Source organism: Peromyscus leucopus, chromosome 13 (genome assembly GCF_004664715.2).
Source record: "Peromyscus leucopus breed LL Stock chromosome 13, UCI_PerLeu_2.1, whole genome shotgun sequence".
Lineage (NCBI taxonomy): Eukaryota > Metazoa > Chordata > Mammalia > Rodentia > Cricetidae > Peromyscus > Peromyscus leucopus.
This window is the reverse complement of record NC_051074.1, coordinates 19,569,218-19,594,034: the sequence shown is the minus strand read 5'-3', so window position 1 is coordinate 19,594,034 and position 24,817 is coordinate 19,569,218. Positions and strand designations below refer to the sequence as shown.

The window sequence follows — 24,817 nt, the reverse complement described above, 5'->3', positions numbered from 1 at the left end:
AACAAGTTTTTCTCATTAAGGGAAATAGCCAAAGCATACAAACCAGGGCTGATGACATTTACTAAAGAGGATCAAGAGCCTAAGAGCTTTCTTCCACCTCTTTAAAAAGGAAAGCAGGGCTAGAAAGGGCTCAGCAGTTTAGACAGCTTACTGCTCTTGCAGAGAACCCAAGTTTGGTCCCACCACCAACATGGCAGATCACAATAGTCTACAACCAGTTCCAGAGCATTCAGCATCCTCTTCTGGCCACCAAAATAACCTGCTTGCGCATGATATACATAAACTCATATGGACATACATACATACATATCAATAAAAATGAACGGTGAAAGAAAGGGGGAAAAGACAGTTTAAACTTGCTTACTAAGAACATCTTAGTGAAAACCCTTTTCAGATCAATGAGCATAGAAATGAACATTCTTCATGGACCTTCCACATGAATGCTTATATAATCTTGCAGAGCTATGGTGGTGGTTTGCTAAGAAAGGCTCCCATGGTGTCATATACTGAAATGCTCAGTCATCAGGGAATGGCACTATCTGAGAAGAATTAGGAGGACTGGGAGATGTGGCCCTGTTGGCGTAGGTGTGGCCTTGTTGGAGGAAATGTGACACTGAAGGTGGACTCTGGGGTTTTGAAAGCCCACACCAAGCACAGCCCCTCCCTCCCTCCCTCCCTCCCTCCCTCCCTCCCTCTCTCTCTCTCTCTCTCTCTGCCTGTGGATCAAGATGTAGCACTCAGCTACTTCTCCAGCACCACACTGCCATGCCTGCTGCCATGCTTCCACCATAGTAATGGACTAACCTCTGAAACTGCAAGCAAGCCCCAGTTAAATGTTTTCCTTTCTAAGAGTGGCCTTGGCCACAGTGTCTAGTCACAGCTACAGATGATGGAGGAGGAGGAAGAGAAGGAGGAGGAGGAAGGGGAGGAGGAGGAAGAGGAGGAAGCAACAACAGTTGCCCATTGTTTAGGGAATGAAGATAAGCTAACAGAAGTTTAAAACATGTCATCTATAAGGAGGAAGTTGATGGAATACAAGCCATATCTACAATCATTGTGCCAAAGTAATGAAGGAAGCATGAAGGGCCACTGTCAATGTTATGTTACACAGTATGGGGAAGGATGAGCATTCTTCCTCTTAAAAAGGAAGTTTGCTTATCAAAATGAGATTTCAGAGATCATAATTTTAAAAATGCTGAAATGGAAAAATGTATAAAGATAAGTAGTAGAGCTAAAATCCCAATCAAGAATGGATCTCAAATATGTCCCTCAGTATCAATATATTACAGTAGAAAGAAAAAGTAGATGATGAACAACAACAGTGTAACATTCTATGTTTTATCAGAAAAAAAAAAAACAACAAAAACTACAGACTACTCCCACTTCCCAGGGTAGCTATATTTCTGATTAACAGAACAACTCCTATCTAAAATTAGCACTTGTCTACTATGTGTGATATGGTAATTAAAAAAATAGCTGGACATGTGATAAAAATAACACCAGAGAGTAAAAACCAAAACCACACATCTCTCTGAAAAGAAAATGGTAAATGGTGACACTATGAAAATATAAACCACATAACGGACCCGGGGGCAGAATCAGCACAGACACAGCTGGTGCCACTCTGGACGCACAAGTCTCTGCAAGAAGGGGCCATGGACTTAGAGGGAGATGATGGCAAATGTTCAGAAGGGAACTTCCGGGTTGATCAAAAGCCTGAACTCTCATTACATTCAGGGCAGGGTTAGCTAATAACCACAGATAAAGCATTGTGGTTATGGATGAAATTTCACAGAGATGAGAATTCAATACGTATTTACTTTGTTGAGCTGTTGGAGCATTTCATTTCAGTGTGCACTTCTATGCTTAATATCTTTCTGAAGATGGTTCTTGAACGCCATTAACATAAAAACCCCTATCCTATTTTCTCTAAAAAAACACATAAAGTTGTAAAATACTAATTTTTTTAGTATTTTTTTAAAAACCACCGTTTTTAAATGTAGTAAAACTGATTCAAAGGAAAAAGAAAATAACAAAATTTAAAAAATAAAAGACACAAAGTTATATTTTAAAACCAATTCAACATAGAAATAACAAAATGTAAATATAAAACATCAGAGATAAAAGAATATACAAAATGAGGAGTAAAAAGCAAAACTTATTTTTAAAGCTAAAGAGTGAGTTATACATGTCATCAGCTAGCTATTTAAGACATTAATACCTTAGAAGTCAGAGACATTATACAATGATAGATTATACAGGACAATCTCAAAGGATTTTATGTCCTCTAATATTTTTATGAATACACAAATTGAGATACCATAAAACTCATGTACACAAAATTGATCTTTAAATTTATGAATAGTATTACCTAACGACAAGACACTTAATTAGAATATGATAACCCAAATATTCCATTAAGTAACTTTAAGACAGAAATTGTGTATCTATTTCCATTCCTTTCAAAGATAATTTTAAAAAATAGGCAACAACATTCTTTTTTGGTATTTCCATGCTGATTTCAAAGTCAGAATTGTTTTTCCTAACACAGAAAGTGTGGACAAAAAATAGCCTAAAATATCAGGGCCTTAATTAGGAAATTCAGTAAGTTTAAGTCTGAATTAAAAACAAACAAAATGTTCATGAAACTCCTCACAAACACAGCAGATGTAACATAGGTATAGAACACTATTCCTATTATCCACAGAAATTATATGCTATACAATAAAAGATTAACGGTTGGTGTACTTCAGATTACTAAATTGAACTGTAAGTTCTAGTTTATAAAAACAGCACTGAGCTACAGTCATGAACTGTGAGAAGATTCTCCATTATTGTCCTTAATTATCTAATATATTTGTTCAAGAAAAATATTACTCTCCTTTAGTCACAGAAATTGAAAATGAAGTTTCTATTGAGCTCGGCAGGCAATAAAGACTGAAACTTAGAAGTCTGAACACCAATGCACATTCTAAACTGAATCGTGTTTCTGTTTTCTGCAGAGTGCACTTCTCACAGACTAGAAAGCCTGTTTTCTTCTCAAATCTCAGAGGTGAAGGAGAAACAAACAAAAGTGAAGATTAGCACCCCCACCCCAATATCCTTGGCTGGGTGTCTGAATGAGAGTAGTGTTGGAAAACAAACAAAAACTCAAGAAAACTATTGACATTATTAACAAAGCCAATGATCTCCAGGACTATCAGGCAATATCCAAGCCCTGGTATAGGCCGGAGCCCCTTCTTCCTTACCTGGTATCTCTGGATTTCTGATGCGGAAGGTTCAGGGCTCAACTTTATAGCACAATTTTTACAGTACTTGGAGTCACAATCAGGTTCCAGCTGACCCTCACAATGGGGACACTCCACTCTCTGCTCCATCTCAAATCTTAGCTACAACTACTAACAGTGTGCCCACTGAAGTCAATGTATCCACAGATCTTCCTGTCTGAGACAAAAGCAAGATAGAAAAGACACAGCCCTTGAGCTCCTACTGCACAGTGCCTCCCTCTTTGGGCAGGGAACTGTATCAGTCAGCCCTAGCTCAAATAAATCATTAAGCCAACGAATGTTGGGGGTTTTGTTTGACTTCGTTGTGTGCCGTCCATGTGCACTAAAAAAAGACCCACTATCTAAGAAATAGATCCCATTCTTAATCAATCATTTCAATAAAATAACCTATTTTCTTCCTCCACAGCATGTCACTGAATAGCTGACATTTCAAAATCCCCAGCATCTCAGCACACTTCCAAGTATGAACTGAAACAAAGCTTCAGAGAACTGAGCAAGGAAGCTTTGCTTTAAATTGTCTCCTTCATTTTTATTTTATTGAAGTATAACTCCTAATACTTTGAAATTCTTCTTCTCAGATGTAAAAGAATCTAAATTAAGTCCAGATGATCATCAATGTCTCATCAGATTCCAAATTTCCTTAGAGCAAGAATATAGTGAGCCTATTAATACCCCGTGAGCAGCAGGGCTGGAAGAGAGGAGTGCTCGGGATACCCAAAACCATGAACGTGTAGACTGTATAGAAGACTCTTCTTCTGATTGCCTGTTCTAGAAAGTGTTAACTGCTGTGGGGAAGCACTCCAAGCAACAGTTAGACACCACATACTGTGCTTCCAAGTTCAGCCTAGGACACTCTTCTCGTGCCTGGGGGTGTCTCTTCAGTCTCCCTGTGGGGCCCAGGCTGGCTGCATGCTTGTAACCTTACTGCTTCTGACACCAGAGCACTAAGCTTCCACGTGTGCACCACCACCCTCGGCCAGAATGTGACTGTGGGTGGAAGAAAGGTCCTAAGACTTCATGGACACTAAGCAGGAAAACCCTTTAAAGGCAACAGAGACCTACTAGACAGGCCTTGGCTTTGAAACTTCTTTGGATCACAAGTTTGACATAACCATTTCTCCTTTAAATCACCCTATTCTTTTCAATTTAATGCACTTAAAAGAATTAAGGACAGGCCTGGTGGTACACACTAGCAATCCCACCATTCAGTAGGAGACAAAAGAAATGCAAGTTCAAGGCCAGCTTGTGTTACATTGTGAGATCCAACATCAATTAAAGTTGAAAGTCTCATCTCTGTCCAATTTCCACTGACTGTCTGTGTGTCCAGTTAACTTTGCTGAACATAAAAATCCACTCGTGTTTATGTTGTGCCTATCAGAAACTTCTCATTTTACATTCAAATAACAATTTCATAAAGTTTTCCACTGATAAATAATAGTAAACAACATGGGATAGACTATTTCTTAGGAGCTATTACTGGCTTGGCCATTTGATGAGGATCTTTCCGTTGAATCCTTCACAGTGGCCCTATGACAGATCCTATAGCACACCTGAGTTCACAGATGCTCAGGCTGAGGCACATGGAGGTTAGATAACTTCCCAATGTCATGCCCTCAGTAAGCAGCCAATCGGGACTGAAACCCAAAGAACTCCAGAACAGAACTGTGCAGTTCTGTAACATTCTGCCTCTTGAGTTACTCCCTTCCCAAAGCACTCTTCCCAGGAAGGAGTCTCCAGACACACTTTAACAAGTCACTAATTCTCTTCTGTTTAAGTGGGGGTAACAGGGAACAACACTAATGCTTCTTAATATTCTTTGTGGGTCTCACATTTCTTAGCTCATTTTAAACAAGTAATTTTGACTTCTATATCTGAATAAATTTACTTACATTTTCCTATCTTTGGCGCTTACTTACAGCTTGGTTCTATTCATTTATTCTTTCAGTATTCAGTGAGGATTTACTGGGTGCCAGGCACTCACCCAGGCTCACAAAAATCACAAAATTTTAAATCTGCAAGCAATCTTGGAGATAGAAATAAATGAAAATTAATATTTACAGCCAAAAAATAAAAATCTAAAGCAGCTATATTTGATTCTTAGTTTACCCCCAGAAATAAGCTAACTCTGGTTATTTCCCTCTGCATCATATATACCATTGGTTTTACTTTCTGTAACTGAAAGTATTTTAAATCACTTAATGTTGCTAAGCAGACCCTCTTTTAGATCACATATAAAGACAATAATAATATGGATGATGCATTAGTTCCCAGTTTCTGAAACAAAAACAATAGGTTTAATGAGTTAGGAATCTATAATTTTCTATTTCAGAAGGTTAAACATCCTTTTCTCTTTAAATCTAAACCTGTTTGGGGCCCTGCTAAAAGTATACTTCCCATTTCAATAGGAACGTAACACACTATAACCTTCAATAAACATTCTTGTCAATTTCTTGTCTAAAACCCGAGGAGATTGCTCGGTAGACACTATTTCTTCACAGAGACTCTGCAAATAGTCAGACATGATTCTGCTGGTTGAAAAATGTCCTCCTCCCCCTAGAAAAGTATTTTGTATAAATATCCAATGACTCTTTGTTACCGGGAATTCTAACAGCCTGTTCTACACTTGAAAAATATTTATTTGCTGAATCTATATAGCAAGCACTATGAAATATCGAACAAGCAGAAGTAAATACAATTAAAGTGTCTGTCTTCACAAACTGAATTTGGGCATAAATAGGTATTATTGGGGAGAAAACACAAAATAAATACACACACACACCTCTAAACAAAGGAGTTAATACATATATCAATACACATATTAATATTTAATCCATGAAATGCTGAGCTGTTGACTATTTTGTTAGCAAAAATATAGTGGTTACAGTCACTGTTGTAGTAATTAATGATAAAGATATTAGGACATGGCACCATATAAAAAAGACAAAGGGCAACAGGTTAAATGATGAGGGTAGAGTGTGAAGGGCCACAAGTGGACTCATTATAGCAATGTAGCCAGAGAAATCTCTTAAAAGAATGGCCTTTGAAATGCAAATTAAAACTATTTTGAGATCCCAGTCGGATGGCTAAGAAAAGAAAATGAAGACAAATGGTGGTACAGAGGAACAGAATCATACACTGTTGGTGGGATGGCAAACTGGTGCCAATGCTAAAAAAATCAGTGTGGTGGTTCATCCAAAAACAGGAACTAAATCTGCCCTGTAACCCAGCTATACACTCATGGGCACATACTCAAAGGACTCTGTGCTGCCATAGAGACACTAGCTCATCCATGTTCATCACTGCTCTGTTCACAACAGCCAGAAACTGGAAAGAGCCTACAACTGCTGAACAGATGAAGAAGATTCCTATGTGCTGTAGCATTTTAGTCAACTGTAAAGGAGGAGGAGATTGCAGTAAATGGATATACCTGGAAAAAATATATATTGAGTGAGGTAATCAAGGCCCAAAAAGACAAATATCATTATGTTCTCACTCATCATATCAGTCAAATCCTTGAATTTTGTTGTTTTTAACTTGCAATATCTGTAGAATCCAGGAAACTAGAGAAGAGTAATTGGGGAAGGGAAAAAAGATCTTAGGAGAGGGAGAAGAGTAGAGCACATGTGAAGCAGGGAAGGAGGAGGTTTACATGGGGAAATGGAGAGTAGGGCAGAAAATAGGAGATAACTAACACTAAAGACATTTGGAAAAATCATGTGGGAAGCTATAAGTTTCTTCCATATTATTTTTCATATAAAAAAAAGTCAATGGGAATTACCTAGAAGCCATTGATTGTCCAATAAAAAGCCACTGCCAAGTGTCAGATACTTCCCTCACATTGTTGGTCAACAGTCAACTGGAAACACTCCCAATAAATAGGTTCATTTGTTCTTCAATGCCCATGAGAACATGATGGTAAGACACTATTCACTTTAGTCACAGGACATGGAGACATCAAGTCAATACTGACCATGAAGCTTCCTCCCCAATGGCTAGCCTTCACAATAACTCAAGGTGCTTTTCAAGGCAGCTGGAGGGGAAAGGTCACCAACAGTCCTACCCAGCTTTGAACTCTCAAAGTTACAATAACCAATGGCATGGCAAGATATGCCCACAAGTGCAATGGTGGCACAAATGCCATGGGAATAACCACCTCCTTTCTGATTGGATTCAAGGTCTGCTCCACAGGGGGAAACACTTGTCATATACTGTAAGTCTGGCCAAGAATGGCTGGGAATGCTAGGGATGAACCAACTACAATGACCTTGTTAAGTGGAACTAGTACCAAACTACTCTTTATATTTGTATCCCTATACACATGTGGGATGACTCATTCCTAATGGGCTTGAGGGTCAGCCAGCCCAAACAAGTGAAAAAGAAACTTTCTGAGAGCCAACCTGGGTCTGCCTAAGGGCCTTAGCAATAGCAACTGAGACATGATCTGGAGATGACCTGGACCAATGAGAGGCAGCCATGTTACATCAGCAGATACATATTCATCAGACCTCCCCATAGGGTGGGGTGGAGAGTATATAAGGCTTGCCTCTTCCTGAATAAACTGAGCTTATTGTTTCGACATTCTCCCAGAGTCTGTGCCATTGACTCTGCACTACCTGGGACCCTCCCTCAAAGGGAACAACAGCACAGCACCCTGCTACATACAGATAGATTACTACAGCTTCCAGACCTCATCAGAAAAGCTGCTATGTATAGTGGACAGCAATTAATGAAGAAACTCAGAGCTGGTGCAGGTGCAGAGAATAAGTGTCTATGGAATACTCAGCCATAGATGGGACATCTATATCATAACCACTCCTGCCAACACTCAGGGGAGAAGAGGCAGAAAGATTGTAAGAGCCACAGATTGGGGAAGCCTGGGAAAAAAAGTGTCTCCTGGAAATGGCAGGGCCGCTGCTCTCATGACCTCATGGCAGCTGTGGCTGCCTGTACAGACCTGCACAAGATCAAGCCAGTCCACACCCCAGCATGGAGGGTGGGAGAGGGGGGATCCTTAGTCCCAACCCAACCTGAGGGCCCATTACCAACAGTTTATGGCTACAGAGAGAGGGAGAGTGAGGGTTTTTCTTAAGAGTGTGTCCCCTGGGTAGTGGACTGTTTGTTCTCCAGTAGATCGCCTACATCCATGACCATGCATACATAAGCAGCACAAATTAAGAAAAAAAAGAAAGCCGGGCGGTGGTGGCGCACGCCTTTAATCCCAGCACTCGGGAGGCAGAGCCAGGTGGATCTCTGTGAGTTCGAGGCCAGCCTGGGCTACCAAGTGAGTTCCAGGAAAGGCGCAAAGCTACACAGAGAAACCCTGTCTCGAAAAACCAAAAAAAAAAAAAAAAAAAAAAAAAAAAAAAAAAAAAAAAAAAAAAAAAAAAAAAAGAAAAAAAAGAAGACATGAAGTTGAGTGGCACTGGGAGGTGGGTCTGTGAGTTGTGGGAGGAGTAAGGAAAACATGATCAAAATGTATTAAATGTGTGTAGGAGATTCTCAAAGACTAAAAATACATATTTGAAAAGTACACACATGCACGCGCGCATGCGTGCGCGCACACACACACACAAATATCCTAATAACTAAAATAATGAAAGGACGGTAGTTAATCCCTTGAAAAATCCAGGCGAGAATAGTATAGAGAAAAGACCTATCAAGGCAGAAAAGTGAGAAGCTCTGTATTTCAAAGCCCAATAGACTAGAGTGGCTACAGTGAGGACGAGAGGGTAGCTGCTGATGGGAGTTGGTACTCAGACAAAATCATATAGTTCAAGATACTGTAAGGAATGTGAATTTCATACTAGTGATGGAGATGCCACCGGAGGATCACAGGCAGAAGAATAACAGCTCATTCACACAATGAGATCACTCTAAATAGGAAATAAAATGTAGGAAGGGCAAAGGAGCACACAGGTAGACTGGTAAATGGTTCAGACCAAGTTCGTGGTGAGTTTTACCTAAGTCATCATAGTGGAGATACTGACAACAGTTTAGGTCGGAGTGGAATGTGCAGGAAATGTAATGGGAACGTGCTTATGTAGTGCATGGGAGACCTGTAGAAGACTGAACAGCAGGTGATTCTTCCATTTTGATTTTGGTGTGAATAGCTGATTGAGTTGTGAGGTTATCCTATTTACACAGAAATGAAAGCCTGTCTGAGTGGCAAAATCCCTTGTTTGGTAACTCACATGCAAGCTCATCAGTTCAATTACAGAATAAATTGTTCAAGTTCTAAGCCAGTGTTTATAAATTAAGTTTATTAAAAGTGTCTTAGTCATGAAACGAACAGCCATACCTTATATATTGGCATTGGATGAAGTAAAGAATTTAAACTCAGAAGAAAGTGTTTCTCTTCATACTATAAAACTATATAGCAAGGTAGTGGCCTCTGGTACGCATGATAAAAACAGAGCCTCCATATATGCATTTGCTTTATTCCTTAAAAGTAAGGGACCAGGCTATCTCAATTACAGGTGTTGTTTTCTGACAGTGAGCTCCCTCTGCTGGTAATTCCCTACCTTGAATTACTGTACCATTAAAAAGAACTAAGGTATATTAACACAGAATGTAGTCTCCAACATTAAATATTAAAAAAAAAAAAAAAAACTTAGGAGATGCTACAATAACATTTTCTCTTATTTATAGTTCCTATTTAGTGAACTTACCCATATGTAAGGCATTGAATTAAGCATTTTTACAAATTACTTTATTCAACTTTCTAAATTGTGTGATTGCTTCAAAACTTGCCCCTTCTAATTACCAAGGAACCTTATTTCAGAGAAGTTACACATCTACCCTGTGGCCATACAGTCATATTTTAGATGGATTTTCAAACCCTCTGAATGCAAAGTTGGTCTACTGGTTTAACCTCAAAGCTCGGATAAAATGTAACCTTAATGTCAGAAAATTGATGGATTTCCACTCTACTGAGATTTAGAAGTTCTTCTCTGAACTGTAACCACTCAGGAAGACAGTTGGGATGAAATACTGCTATCTACTCAGCAAACTGGCCATCACATGGCAAAGAGTAACTAAGGATGGAAGTCTTGTTCTTAGCACTTCACTTAAATGAGTCAATACAATCTACCACAGGAGACTTGGCATTTCTCTAAGCACTAATGAAGCAAATTGTCCATCAAATACTCTTGGGAAATTTCAATTTTGTACCGTGATAGATACCAAAAAAGTTTTTTTGTGGAACTTTTAACATCGGGAGTGGGGTGTCTCTGACTCATTTCCTTCTACTGGGTTGCCTCATCCAGCTTTGATATGAGGGTTTGTGCCTAGTTTTTTTACACTTTATTATGCCCTGCTCAACTGATACCCCTGGGAGGCCTGCTGTTTTCTTAAGGGAAATGAAGTAGTGGATCTGGGGAAAGGGAGGTGGGAGACCAAAAGGAGTGGAGGCTGTGGTCGGGGTATATTGTCTGAGAGAAGAATAAATTTTAAAAAATAAATGAAAAGAAAAACTTTCCCTCCAAAATGAAACATGTCTTCATTAAATTTCAAAATTTTCAGAACCCTGCAATTATTTATCTTTAAAATCCTTAGAATCTATATCAATATTGACTTTCTATAAAGGCAGCAAAGAAATTTATTAGGTAAAATTAATAACTAGGAATAATGCGACATTAATAAGCAAAATACATCATAAAACTATAGTCCAAAGTTGAAGAATAAGACTGAAATTTTCCAGTCAATCACCATCAGTAACAATATTTTTAATCCTAACAAAGGGAAAATTAGAATTATAAAAAACGTTTCTACAAACATAACAATTATTTTAACACAAAATATTCCCAACAATTTTAAAGATAACAGAGATGTTCATTTTTTAAAAAAATAAGGAATTCACTAAATGCTTTAATGTTATATAGAGCTATCCTCAAACAAGTATAGAATATTATCCATTGCATATTCCAACTTCAGAGGAGGAGTGGTCCTGAAACCAAACTTTGGGGTTTGGGTTGGTTCTTGTTTAGTTTTCTTCTGAGACAAGCTTGTGTCAAGCTGTATAGCTGGTGTTGAATTTACAATATCACCATTTCAGTCTTCAGAGTAACTGGGATTATCAGTTACTGAGCCCAACCTAAAAGGAAAAAACCTCCAGCACATCCATGCTGTCCACTTGAAGTGAAGTCAACTGACAGTTGTATTCGTCACCCTACAGAACTGGTGTCATGGCCTCCTCTTCTCCTGAGGGATTCTAGATTCTGCATTAGATGCTTTTCTGAAGCGCATCCCTACAGTAGCTGCTGTGATGTCACCAAGGGTTACATAGTACATGTGTGACAGTGGTCACACCGTGTCAGTGTGCAGGTGTCTGCTATACATCTTATTACATCTAAATACAATGAAAATTTGTCTTTCCTGCACGGTGACATGTCTTCTTTTACTTATTACATGACTTCATCTTCTATTTATTTTTACTTTGAGACGCCTACAAAGTATGGCTTAAGAGTAGTAGCCATACCTACAGGGCATGGTCTACATAGTCTTGATATCTTATTACAATTCAACTTTTCCTGCTTGTAAATTCATATTTTGCTGAATTTTATTGTCTTTAGCTACCTTAGTGGTCTATGGAATAAGTCAGGAGGCAAGTGTTAATTAACAACAGTTACAGCAAGACAAAAGTCTTATGGTATGATGTTTCTTATGGTCAGAGCTAGTAGACATCTTAACTAACCATCTAAGGCAAAAGTCCTGGGATCTTTCAACTTCTACACAGTCATTCCACTGGGCTGCTGTCCTTCGGGATAATAAAGTTCTCTGATCATCAGCACTTTCACACCTCTAGTCAATCAGCTAATGGACTCGGCAAAATGAGATGGATACTGAAATGTCCCCGTGTGTTCTGATCCCAAATCAAATTGTATGGCTTGCTTGGCACAAAGTCACAGCTGTTTCTGGCTCAGAGAAGTAGGAAGGGGGCAGTATTCCCACAAATCAGCCAAGAAGCCCATGAGAAATGACACAATTAAATTAGGCTTTCATATTCCTATGGCAAGCAAAAGGCCAGTTTTTTTCTTCATGATATGGGTAGACCATGCTTGTTTTATTCTCCATCTACGAAAAACCTTAAGTACTTGCACTCATTATCCCATCACCATAAAAGCATAGTATGACTTCCAAAATAGAAACAATTATGACTTAATTCCATAGTACAACTTTCCAAATTATAATGAGCAACCACTAAATTAAAATGAGACCTCTAAATTGTATGCTGTCATCAAATGCTAGAAAGTGCGTAGGCATTAATTTCTGTTAGTAAGTTAAACTTCCAGTGAAAAATCTGAATCAACTTGTCTGTACATCTGTATCTGTATAATCTTACATTTCTTTAAAATACAGAAATACCTCATGGCTTTCACTCCTAACTCAAGAATCTTCTGATTAAATACATTTTTATCATATAACACAGCTATACAAGTGCAAGCTGACAGCAAATATTCACTGCATCATATAGGAAAAATGATCAAAAAGTCTAATCCTGTGTTTACTTAATCTTTTAGATATAATACAAGAATCAAATCCTTCAAAAGATAAAAAGATACTTAAATTGATTACAATTAAATAAAGTCGATATAATTCTATTATACACAAAGCCAGAATAAAAATGTGTCTCGGTGTTTTTGTGATGATCTGAATTCAGCTTAAGTCATTCAAGCATTGAGAGAACAAGATAAGAGTCTCCTCACCTGCACTGGGGCCCAATCAATGTCAAAAATATTGAATGTTTTATATCTAATAAACTTGGAAAACGCTTCTAACATCAAAATATACAGACATTTGTAATAGTTAAATACTGCTAACATAAGCTGTCTCTAAATACCCATGACATAATTTACAACAACTGAAGTCACTACATATAAAGCACTCCTTAACCCCATAAGTGCCACAGTAAACAACATTTCAGATGTCTTTTTTTCTTTCTACTTTCCCTTCTGTTGCTGCAATAATAACATTATGACCAAAAACAACTTAGGGGAGGAAAATCTGCATTTGGCTTACACTTCCAAGATAAAATCCGTCACTGAGGGAAACGAAGGCAGAGAGCGAGGCAGCAACGTGAAGCAGAGACCATGAAGGGATGCTGTTCGATGACGCACTCCCTGAATCACATGCTCAGGTAGACTCCTTATCTAGTCCAAGGCCCCCTGCCCAGCAGGCTGGGTTCACCACCATCTATTAACAATCAAGATAATCCCCCCAGACAGGCCCACAGTCCCGTGTCACACAGGCAAAGCCCAAGTTCAGGCTTTTCTCTTAGATGGCCCTAGATTGTATGAAGTTGGTAACTAAAGCTAGGACAGGTTCCTAAATTACTGTGGACATTTTCCATTTCATTTTATCATATTAACTACTCCCCAATAAAAACTTCTGGGAAACAGACTTTCTTAAAATAGTAATTTATCTCTTGACCTAAATCTTGAACCAAACAAGACTGAATTTTCTTAAATTCATAATTCCCAAATTGTTGCCATGGGGCAGATTTTATTGAACCATAAAACAAAATTCTGACACCTGTAAGTTAACCTTTCAGTAACTTTGAATAGTTGTCACTGAGACTATTAACCTAGTCAGTGCCTGCTGCCTAGAAACGCTTACCTTCCGCACTTCCAGGTGAACAGTGTAACAGAGTCCAGTTCACGGGAGGGACTAGTGATAAAAACCTGAGAGCAGAGCAGGGCCAACGAATGGGTCACATCACAGCGCCCTGTGTCCAGCGGGACTTGTGGGAGAGCGGGGTGAGAAGAGGAGCTGGAGGCCAGGGCTACAGTCACAGCCGTCTTGTCCCTGTTCTTCATCGCTCTTTTGTGTTTTCTTCACCCACCTCCAGCTTTGGCATTCTCCGCTTCCCTCCCTCTTTACCTTCCTCTCTCGACTCTGGCAACCTTCTTTCCCTCACCGTGTCCTGTGCAGCTACTGAGGTCTATTTTTCCTTTGTCTTCTTCCCTAGTTTCCTTTAACGGCTAGGAGACAAAGGATTGGGCTGAAAGCAAACAGTTTCCTCCAAAACTGAATTTTAATCTGTACAGCGCAATTCATCTTCTGCCAAGTTTGCTGTAGAATAAGAACAGTGTTGAGTTCCATAACAAGTGTGCCTATCTTTTGTGTCGTTTCGTTTTTATTTTTGCTTCGTAGCTGCTGTTGTTCTGCGAGAAAGGGCCTCGCTATGTGTGCCTGCCTTCGACTCACGGTTTTCCTGACCTAGCCTCCTAGGCGCTGGCATTAACTGGTGTTCACCACGCCTGATTTGTGCATGTTCTAAGAGGAAAAAATGAAACAATTAACTATGACTGTTTTGAAAACTGGCTATTGGAAAGATTAAGTCTGGTGACTCACAGTAACTAAACCTCTCAAAAAACAACTAAAGTTCTGCCTTGATCATTGCCACTGGATCCAATCTCATTTGTCCCCTTTTCCCCCTCTGATCTCTGTACAGATGCTACTTTACCAGGAGAGTCTCCCTTGACCTCTCTACACAAACACACATTATTCACATCCCTCTTCTGGCACTAGTTGCTACATTTTCCCAAAGGATTTCCCACCAAACATACTCCGTGTTTAATTACTTATATGCTGTCTCTACCAATGAGAAGAAAAGACCCTGGCAGAACTTAGGTGGTCTGAATACACAATGTCCCCCATAGCTCATATATTTAAACACTTGGCCCCCAGCGGGTGGCACTGTTTTGAAGGTCTATACCTGGCCTCACTTCCTGTTCACTGTGTGCGTCCTGTGTGGTGATGAAAATGTGACCAGCCAGCTTCCTGCTCCTGTCCATGTCTTCTCATCTGTTGCCATGTATTCCCTGCCAAGAAGATCTACCTCTCTTGAACTACTAGCCAAAACAAACCTTTTCTCCCAAAGTTGCTTTTCCCATGGGTATTCTCTCACAGCAACAGAAAAGTAGCCAATACCGGCACAAAGAATTATGTGTCTTGCTTGCGGCTGTGTTGTAAGACTCTAAAATAGTACTGAATGGCTGCTCTGGTTTCTCTTCTGTTGCTGTGATAAAAACACCCTCACAAAAAGCAACTTTGGAGAAAGGGGGTTGTCTTAACTTACTCCAGGTTTCAGTCCACTACTGCAGAACACAGCAGCAGAGCTTGAGGAAACTGGTCACACCACATCCACAGTCAGCAGAGACATGAATGCACACATGTTCACTTGTTTGCTTGCTTGGCTCAATCTTTCCACTCAGAGTTCAGGAACCCCTTCCTAGGGAATGGTGCCACCCACAATGGGACGGATCATCCCATAACAAATATCTAAGACAATCCCCCACAGACATGCTCATTGGCCAACCCAATGAAGACAATCCTTCATTGAGAGTCTCTTTCTCAGGATTTTCTAGATTACATCAAGTTGAAAACTAAAAGTAACCATCATAACACCTGACCATCAATAAATAACCTACTTATTGAATGAGTAAGTAGAAAAAGAGTCATTGTATACACATTAATATAAAATGAAATCTCAGGTTCAGTTCATAAAACAAGCGAAATGCATCAGATAATATTGTATGTTCTTCCATTTATGTAAAAAAGAACAGGAGGCATATATTTTACATGCATGCTTCTATTTGCAGATAATACTTCTGGAAAATTACTTCTGAGGAAGAGAATTGGGGAGTAAGCAAGGAACACTCAGACGCATGTACACGCCCATGTATACACACTGCTACTCAAAGGCATTACATTAGGCTTTGCTTTATCAATTAGAAACACACAGCATAATCCTTCATAGATCTATTAACTCACTCTTACAGTGAGTATATACCGGTTAACTTATACATGAACTAAGATATAATTACTTTAAAAAATGTAAAGTAGAACTATTTGTTTTACAGTGCTTTCAATATATAGAATAAATGTATACTTATTGCCTCTCTTCGGCATCTATGGAATGGAAAACTCACAGATGTTTAAGAAGCCTGACTAATTACAGACAGAAAAGATGCTCCAGTCTTCTGACTCTTGGTCTGCTAGTCTGCTCAGTACAGCATTTGGTGAGCAAGGCTCACAATGAAGATTTCATGTCAGTGATTGAAAGAAAACGTACCTCACAATGATAAAGATAAAACGCAACAACGCTGTCAATCTTTCATTTTAGAGCAGGTTAGTGTTCTTAGCATAAGACCGAACAGCAGACACTACTGTGAAGAATACTATGAGCCATAATAACAGACAATTCTTAAAAGGTCAGATACTTCACAGGTTGAAAATGTAGCATAACAAGACTATTACTACTGCTGTTCAACTAAGAACAGCTACTCAATATATGCAGAGAAGATAAATATATGTTGTGTCTCAGTCTATCAAAGGGTTTCACACAAAATGCTAATTTTGGAAATATCAAAGTGAAGCCTGTTCTCTTATAGGAGAGCTAAACATGTCTTAGAAGTAGGAAGGCATTCTATGGCTGCCTTCAGCTCTAGACACATAGATCTGACATACAAGCAGGTCTTTCATCAAAATCACTGTATTTGGTCCAAAGTTGTCATAAAACAAACAAGTAATTCTGGGGTGAAAAGGAAGTCTAATTCCTCAATTAACAGATACTGAGATAAAGCTTATTGTGTTCTACTACTAGACAGTTAATAAACTAAAAAAAAATTTTTAATAAACGAATAGTAAAGCCAGAGCTTATGTTTCCTTGGTTATCAGAAAACCCTGATGTTTGCAGAACTACACAAGGGGAGTCTACACAGAGCCCACACTCCTAACCTGACTCAGAGGATACAATGTTCTAATCTCAAGAGCTATAGAACTGATGTCCAATACACACACGTAAGTCCTCAGTTCCCTGAGAGGCTGCCCTTTCCTCCCTGAACAGTATCCTGCTTTAATGTCTCCTACTCTACAGAAGGGAGGGAGATAGACATAGAGATACAGGTAGGTAGACAGACAGATGATAGGTATACTGAAATCTGCAACACATGACACTGTCTCTTCTCCCAATGTCCCTTCTTGCCCTCCTGTCCCTCAGGCCCTGCCCCCTCACACACAGTCTAACTTAGTTTATAATGCTATTCATTAAACGATGCTTAGTCATTTGGGAGAAAACCATTTAAACCTTATACTTTTTATTTTCAATGAAACTGAATATATATAGTATAAATACTAGTTGAAAAAAGTCAAAGAATGCAAAATTTTCACCAATACAGTGGAAGTATTAACAACAAGAACTGTGCATCAGATGTATTCCTTCCTCATAAATATACTACAAAGCATTTAATTGACATCAATTTGTGGGAAATCTTAAGTAATTTGTAAAATATTATCCTATTATTTTAAACTACATATAACATACAGTGTTACTTTTGAAAACCTGGTGAATTTTTCAATGAAAGCCTTACTAAATTTTCATTTTGGTTTGCTTTGATTTGAGATGGAGTTTGCTCATATTTCCTATGATATCTCCATCTTTCCTAAGCCTCTCAAGCATTGGAGTTAGAAGTGTATATACCACCATCACATGGCAAATTTTTAATTTTTAATTAAAAATTTACTAAAGGCATTGTTTCAATGAGTAGATAAGAGATACTTACAATCACTATTTCAATTACTGAAAATAAATTGAAGACAATAAAACAGGCAGCACTATTTAAAACTAGCAAGGTAGTATCATTGGTTATAAAATCATATAAATAATCTAAGAAAAGAGGCTGATGGTATGAAAGCAATTTCTTAAACTTTATTGTCTATTCTCTATGAAAATATGTTTATTCAATTGAATTGGTAAACATCTTTTCTTTGATAACTTAAGAATTAAACTCTAAAGGTTCAGAAATTCTTAAATCCATCCTTTTAAATTATAGCTATCCATTGAGAATAGCTATTATCTGGCAACTTGAATAACTACTTTTTATTCTACCACACTAATACTAGTATAAGTTATATGCACATTAAATTACTTAAAATAAATTATGAAGTATTATAATCTAAGACTGTCAAACCATCAAGAAATTAAGTAGCCAACTCCACACTCATATGTAGGCAAAGAAATGTTACAAATAATAATCAAACAAAAAATAAAAGGTTTTCAAAAGCCAAGTGAAAGAAATCAATGTGAATTCTTCTGAAAGAGTATGTATGTCCAAAAGGTATCAAGAATCATAAAGGAGAAAAAGAATGCCATGGACCTTTGCTCAGATCCTGACAGAAAGCATGATACTGGAGAACAGACCATAATATGCAAAGTGATGTGTACATCAGCAAAATTCAATTGATAACAAAAGCAGCAATGATTATAATATTCAAGTACTTCATATTCACTTCTATGAACATGTTGTTGCCGTTTTAAGTATGGTCTGTGGAGACATTTGGATCTACTTAACACATTATATTATTTAAGATAACATAACCCTCAAAGTTACTAAAATGCTGACTATAAATTCTTTAATCAAAATACTTCCATCTATGGAATACATCGAGCTGCCCAGAGAAAACAATAAACACTTACCTCAGAATTTTTCAAGCATTGCACTCCTGAAATTTTGGCCTGCATAGTTCTCACTGGGCATATGAACAAAAGGACTATTCTATGCATAATAGGTTTAACGGGATCTAGATAGTATCCACTTGTCATTGTAACATAACAGTCTAGAAACTCTGCCACATGTCCCCAGTGAGCAAAATTGCTCCAACATCTATGTTGACAGATAGATGAGGTAAGTAGGTGGCTGGGTGGATGGATGGATGTATAGATTAGATAGACAGATTGATATATACTAGGCATTAAGCAGATAAAACTAAAATTAAAATGAATTTTAAGTTTGTAAATCTGAATAAATAAAGAATGAAAATTTAAGCTAAATCATTTTTTATACTGTGAAAAAAGTAAACACACTATCAATCTAAGGCAAACAGAGTTTCATGGTTCTGAACAAACAATAGCTTTCTCCTCATTCTTACTTCTATCTTGAACTGAACCCTACCTTCCTGCTGCCTCCCAGGAATAAAAACAACTGCAGTCTGTCCTTCCAGTTTTGAAGGCAAGAGAAGTGCTTTCTGTCCTCTGAGTCTATGGGTGGCTCCTGAAGTGCTCTCCAGGTGACCTGAGGTGACTGACAGGTAAGTCTATTCTGTACTTACAAATAAGTTTAATAGGACCTGCATGTTAACAAGAGTAATAATCTGTTACAGCAAGCCAGAATGCGTTTCGTGCTCACTTATTACCCAGACCCTCTGGTCAGTGGTGGACGCTCCCGAGCTTACCATCGATGTGACGGATCGTGCATCTTCTTCGTAATTCACCACGGGAGGCGGTTCTTTCCCGTCATTTTCTTGTACTTTTTGCTCCAATAATTCCTTCTGTGCTGCACACTTTGCCTCAGTGCATCTCAACTGTTGGACGGACTGCTTCAACTCTTCAAGTGCCTGTTTTTGGCCCAGAAGCAGCACAATGCTACAACAAAATAAAATATATATATATATTATTTCACCTCAACAAGAAGTAGAAGCAGTAATGGAAAAGTGTGTGTGTGTGTGTGTGTGTGTGTGTGTGTGTGTGTGTGTGTGTGTGTGTGTATGTGTGCCTGTGTGTGTATTTGTGTCTCTGTATGTGTATCTGTGTCTGTGTCTGTCTGTGTATATCTGTGCCTGTGTGTATGTGTGTCTGTGTCTATGTCTATGTGTTTTATGTGTGTATAAGTGTGTACAAGTGTCTATGTGTATGTGTGCCTATGTGTGTGTGCCTGTGTGTATGTATGTCTATGTGTGTATATGTGTCTGTGTGTTTGTGTGCAGATTACACTTTTGTAAATGTTCATTTCCTCCACAGCACTCCTTCACAATCATACAAAATATGAAAACAGATTTTAATAACAATGGCTACTGGATGTCAGGATTAATAAAATGGAAATAAGTCATTCAAGACACTTTAAAATAAATTATGGTCTATGGCACTTATTTTCTTTTATACATCAACTGTCTAGCTCACCAGGAGCTAGGCTTAGAAGTATAAGTCCTAAACAGACTGAAAAAAAAAAAAAGACAAAAATCAAAATATTAACTCCAAATCTTAAGAATTAAATACTTAAAAGTATCACATGTTCCTGGGGTAAAATTAATAAAATTAAGGAGATAGCCTGTGCACTGAGCTGTATATTATGAGGTATGTGTTTTGAATCGGGGAACATTAACATGGCAGGGATTCAAACTTGACGATGACCGAGTGAGCGTTAAGTCTATGAATCTTTCTCCTAGGAACAAAATGGAGACAAGAGATTTTCCCATCCCTCCTTTAGAGAGCTGGCCCTCAGGGCTCCCCACAGTGGGAACTGCAAGCTAATTTCCCCACAGGAAGGCCACCAGAAAGAAAGAAAAAGTGCTGGCAGGAATGTCTACCCCATAAGTATAAGATACTAACACCTTAAAAGTAAGTGCACCATGCACTGTGGTAAGTTATTAATAGACACAGACTGGACAACAGGAAATGCTTCCAAATTAGATAGTAAGGCAACTGACTTACAAGATCACAACATACCCAGAATAAATACACAGAGATAACCATACTCAGCTATTTAGCTGTGTCTTCTGCTGTTTGGAGAACTCCGTCCCAATCTAACTGAGCAGGACACAACCTCAGTGATCGTAAGGAAGAATGGTGGTACCCTCAGTAACAGTTCAAGGCATTTCAGAGAACAGTGTGAAGTTGGGGAAAATAGATTTATGATAAAAAAACATTTGGAGAAGACCTAGAAATGTCCAGAAGACAGACTGCTCTAAACAGCAGAATTTAATAAATGATAATTACCATGTACATCATCATCATTCAGTAAATCTGTGACCTATTTTTAAAATCTGTACAGATTTCTTGGTAAATTCATGCTGGCTTGCATATTAGTGGGTAATTGCTTTTCTGCAATAAATTGGCACTTCTGTTTCTCAGAAAATCAATTCAAAGAATGTTAATTTTTAAGACAATCATTTTTGTGAGAAAAAAAATACTAGGAGACCCTGGAAAAGATTATATTACTATACTTTTTAAACTTTGTGGGGGTTTCTTTCTGACACACATTCCAAAAGCAAAGTGCCGCAGAAATCATGACTACAACAACAATACAAGAAACTATTCTAGAAATTATATCAGGTAAGATGTCATAATACATTCATATATATATATATATATGTGTGTGTGTATATATATACATATATATATATATATATATCCAGAAGATTATTCAAAAATGATTTGTCACAGATAGGCATAATTATTATATGCTTAAAAGTAATACTCTAAATGCACTGAATCAGGAGTCTTACACAAAGGTTAACAAAAAATGCAGAGAAAGTAACTAAGAAGGGGTAATTGCACGGGGCAAGAGGAAGGAAAATACACTTCCTCTGTAATGAAATTACAAAATTATGTATAAGGGAGAATAGTTGCAAAAAGTCAATGTTAACCAAACAGCCAAACAAAGAAAATTAACTGCGTTTACAGGAACAAACTCACACAGACCGTGGTAGCAGGCTCAGGGCTGCACAGATTCAAGCTGACAGGGTCCCAGAGGAGGAAATGGGTATGGATTCACAGGTAACTAAGAAGCTATCTGTAATTGGAACCCATCTGCAAAGAAAAAAATTACTTTTCTCCAATAAAATCTCACTGGGTATAGTAACCACACTCCAGGGTGAAGAACCCTTGGCCTGGGTCTCTGCATTAGAGCTCATAACCATGTGCTACCTGGTTGAAAAGTAAGAAAGAAGTCGAATGACACAGCACTACTGCTACCTCGCAGGGCCAGTGTACTGGGCACTCCTGGTTCCAACGTAAGCTGGGGGTAAATCTTTTAAACGTCCCTTCCGAAGCCGTGAATACTGGGAACTGAAGGCACATATTAATTCAAAGATGTAATTTAAGACCCTACTATATGCTGATAGGACAAGTAATTCTATTAGGTAAAAATTTATTAGGATTCTATTATTTAGAAATAATTTAAGAATATGAACATATAATAGAAAAATTTTAGAATTTCTGAAGAAATGTAATTTACTGTTTTATTACTTTAAAAAAACAAAGTATCTGAAGATAATAAAGTATTATAAAAATAAAGATAATACTTTTTCTAAAATACAGAGTCTCACTATATAGCCCAGACTGGATATTTATGACCACACCTAGCCTTAAAAAGAATCATAAGTTCATGTTTTTAACTACAAAATTTATTCTCATTACATATATGTATTTATATAGGGATAGATGTCTAGACTTATATGAGGATTGATGGATAAGTAGGTAGGTAGGTAGATATGGATGGCACAAACTAAGGACTTGCCCAGGAAATACTAAGGGAAAAAATATAAATGTATCACTGTAGAGTCCTATTCTGAACATCTGTTTAGCAAAAGATTTTAACATAAATATGGAGGCAAAGTTCAGTCCACCAATTTCTGAATCACTGAGAGCTAGCAGTAACTGTTTAGTGACATAAATATACTCCATATTTTAACACTGTACGCTGACGCTAACAATAAGTACTCAGGATAACAAAGGCTACATGATTGGGCCCATTAGGACTCACCCCTGAAAACCCGGCTGTGCTAACCCTTCTAACTCCTAAAAATTCTATTAGCCTGCAGGGCCTCCGTGGGAGGTTGGGTGAAGTCCGAGGCCAGCTCCACCCCTACCTGTGGGTACCTCTGTTCCAGGGTGCCCTGCCTGGACGGGCCTCGGTACAGGACTGGCATGTACTATGTATGTCCCCTGGGCTGAGATGCTTGGAGGCCGATGCCCGAGGAGGCTGAACGTCCCAGCTCCACAGCCGCCAGCGCTGTGGGGGCCATTAACGGCACACGCCCTCACGCACGTGTGAGGCGGCATCGCAAACTGGAGGTGGTGAAATTTTCAAAGAAAAAACAGAAGAGGAGGGGCGCCAAGGAGGAAAGAAGAAACACAATGCAGAAAAACCTGATCCAGGCAAAAGAAGAGAAAACTCTCACGCTCCTCCACAGTGAATAAAGACTGCAAAAGAGAACAGCCAGCCCCGCCCAAACTTGGGCAAAACTGTTATCAGGAAAGATTCAGGAGAAAGCTTGTACTTTCTAGAGATGGGTATTTTTGTACAAAAGAAAAAGAAAAAAGAAAAAGCCAAAACTTGGTGACTGGGGAGACAGGGAAATGGACCTTGTATAGATGTAGAGGTAAGAAAACTATCCAAGGCTTCTTAAGTAGTGGGGAAAGGTTTAACTATTTGGAAGCAACTTTTGTACGGTATTTTAGAAAGGAACATGGCATCAAATGTCCATTGTAGAACAAGATGAATGGTGTTGACATTCACTCAAGAAAGACTACTGAGCCGACTAGGAAGTTGAGGCTGCACGGGGGGGGGGGGGGGGGGGGGGGGGGGGGGGGGGGGGGGGGGGGGGGGGGGGAAACAATGAGCACTTCTATGACATTCAAACAGGCACACCAAGTAGGCCAATCGTAAGTGATAATAATCAACATAAGCCATCTTCAAGCCATCTAGAGAAGAGATCCACTGCCTAGCAACATGCCTTCAGAAACTCCAGACTGGGTTGGCTGAGTGATGGAGAGGGAGCTAGCAAGAGTGACACCAACAGGGGTCATCTTGACACGGGGAGACATCAGCAAAGTCAGATGTGATGAAGAGGTCCGGAAAGACAGCTGCCCTATTCCAGGCCATGGGTGGTCTCTGAGATCCTGATTTCTACAGTAATGGGGCAAAGGCTAGATATATGTGGGTTAAAAACTAAGTGGTAATTGAGGGAATGAGTGAGAACCACTCCTAGAATGAGTTCACATTCAGAGACGGGAAGACAGAGGATAAATGGGGGAAATACTGAGAATAAAGAGGGCTTCAGCAGTTGCAGGTACAGCTGAGTGGTGGTACAGCATTGCCCAGCAGGTGCCGGCCTAGCCATGTACCCAGCACCTCAGAGATGGGGGGTGGGAGGGCTTTAAAGACTAGTCAATACTGAAAGAGTGAGTGTAAGGACCCAGTTGGGAAGGAGGAAAGGGTAAATATAACATATAAAATAATACAAATTTCTGGGAAAACAAAAGATGGCCCTACTTTATAAAATCACAAGATATGACTTAGAATAAGTCAATTCTACTGTAAAAAGATGGGCGTTAAGGGTGGGTGCTAAGAGGAAATGTGTGTAAATTCAGGGATCTAGTTCCCCCAAAACAAGGACAAAGCCATTTAATGCTTTAGAGTTTTCTGTGATACAGAGGTTCATCTGCTGATTAAAATAAAGGAAGTGAGAAGATCAGAAATTTGATAGAAGCAGAGAATAGTTGAGAGTTACGCCAAAAACTAAGAGCGGGTGCAGATGCGAGAGATCTAAGACATCACAAAACCCTTGAGAGCTTTGAAATCTGAAGGCAGTAAGGAGAGCCTGAGAGCCGGCAGCTCATCCATTGCGCTCCGGACTGGGGAGACCATGCCCACGTGCACTGCTGGGGTTTCTAGCCATCACAACGGACTAGCGGGAACAAGGCAAGGCCAAGCTAAGGAGAGGGGGAGCTGTTAAGGTGCCCTCTGTGC

At 38.9% G+C, this 24,817-nt stretch overlaps 1 protein-coding gene across 7 annotated transcripts in view; it reads right to left on the bottom strand.

Annotated features, from left to right (window-relative positions):
• Positions 1–24,817, bottom strand: part of Fer (FER tyrosine kinase) — a 373,761-nt gene that overhangs the window by 215,214 nt on the left and 133,730 nt on the right. For 4 of the 7 annotated variants that reach the window (XM_037210166.1, XM_037210165.1, XM_037210164.1 and 1 more), the window contains exon 9: positions 19,521–19,710. In XM_037210166.1, coding sequence (XP_037066061.1) covers positions 19,521–19,710 — 190 coding nt within the window. Of the gene's footprint in view, positions 1–3,248; positions 3,445–5,176; positions 5,311–19,520; positions 19,711–24,817 lie in introns of those variants that run through there. The other 3 variants (XM_028874002.2, XM_028874003.2, XM_028874004.2) reach the window with 3 other exon arrangements.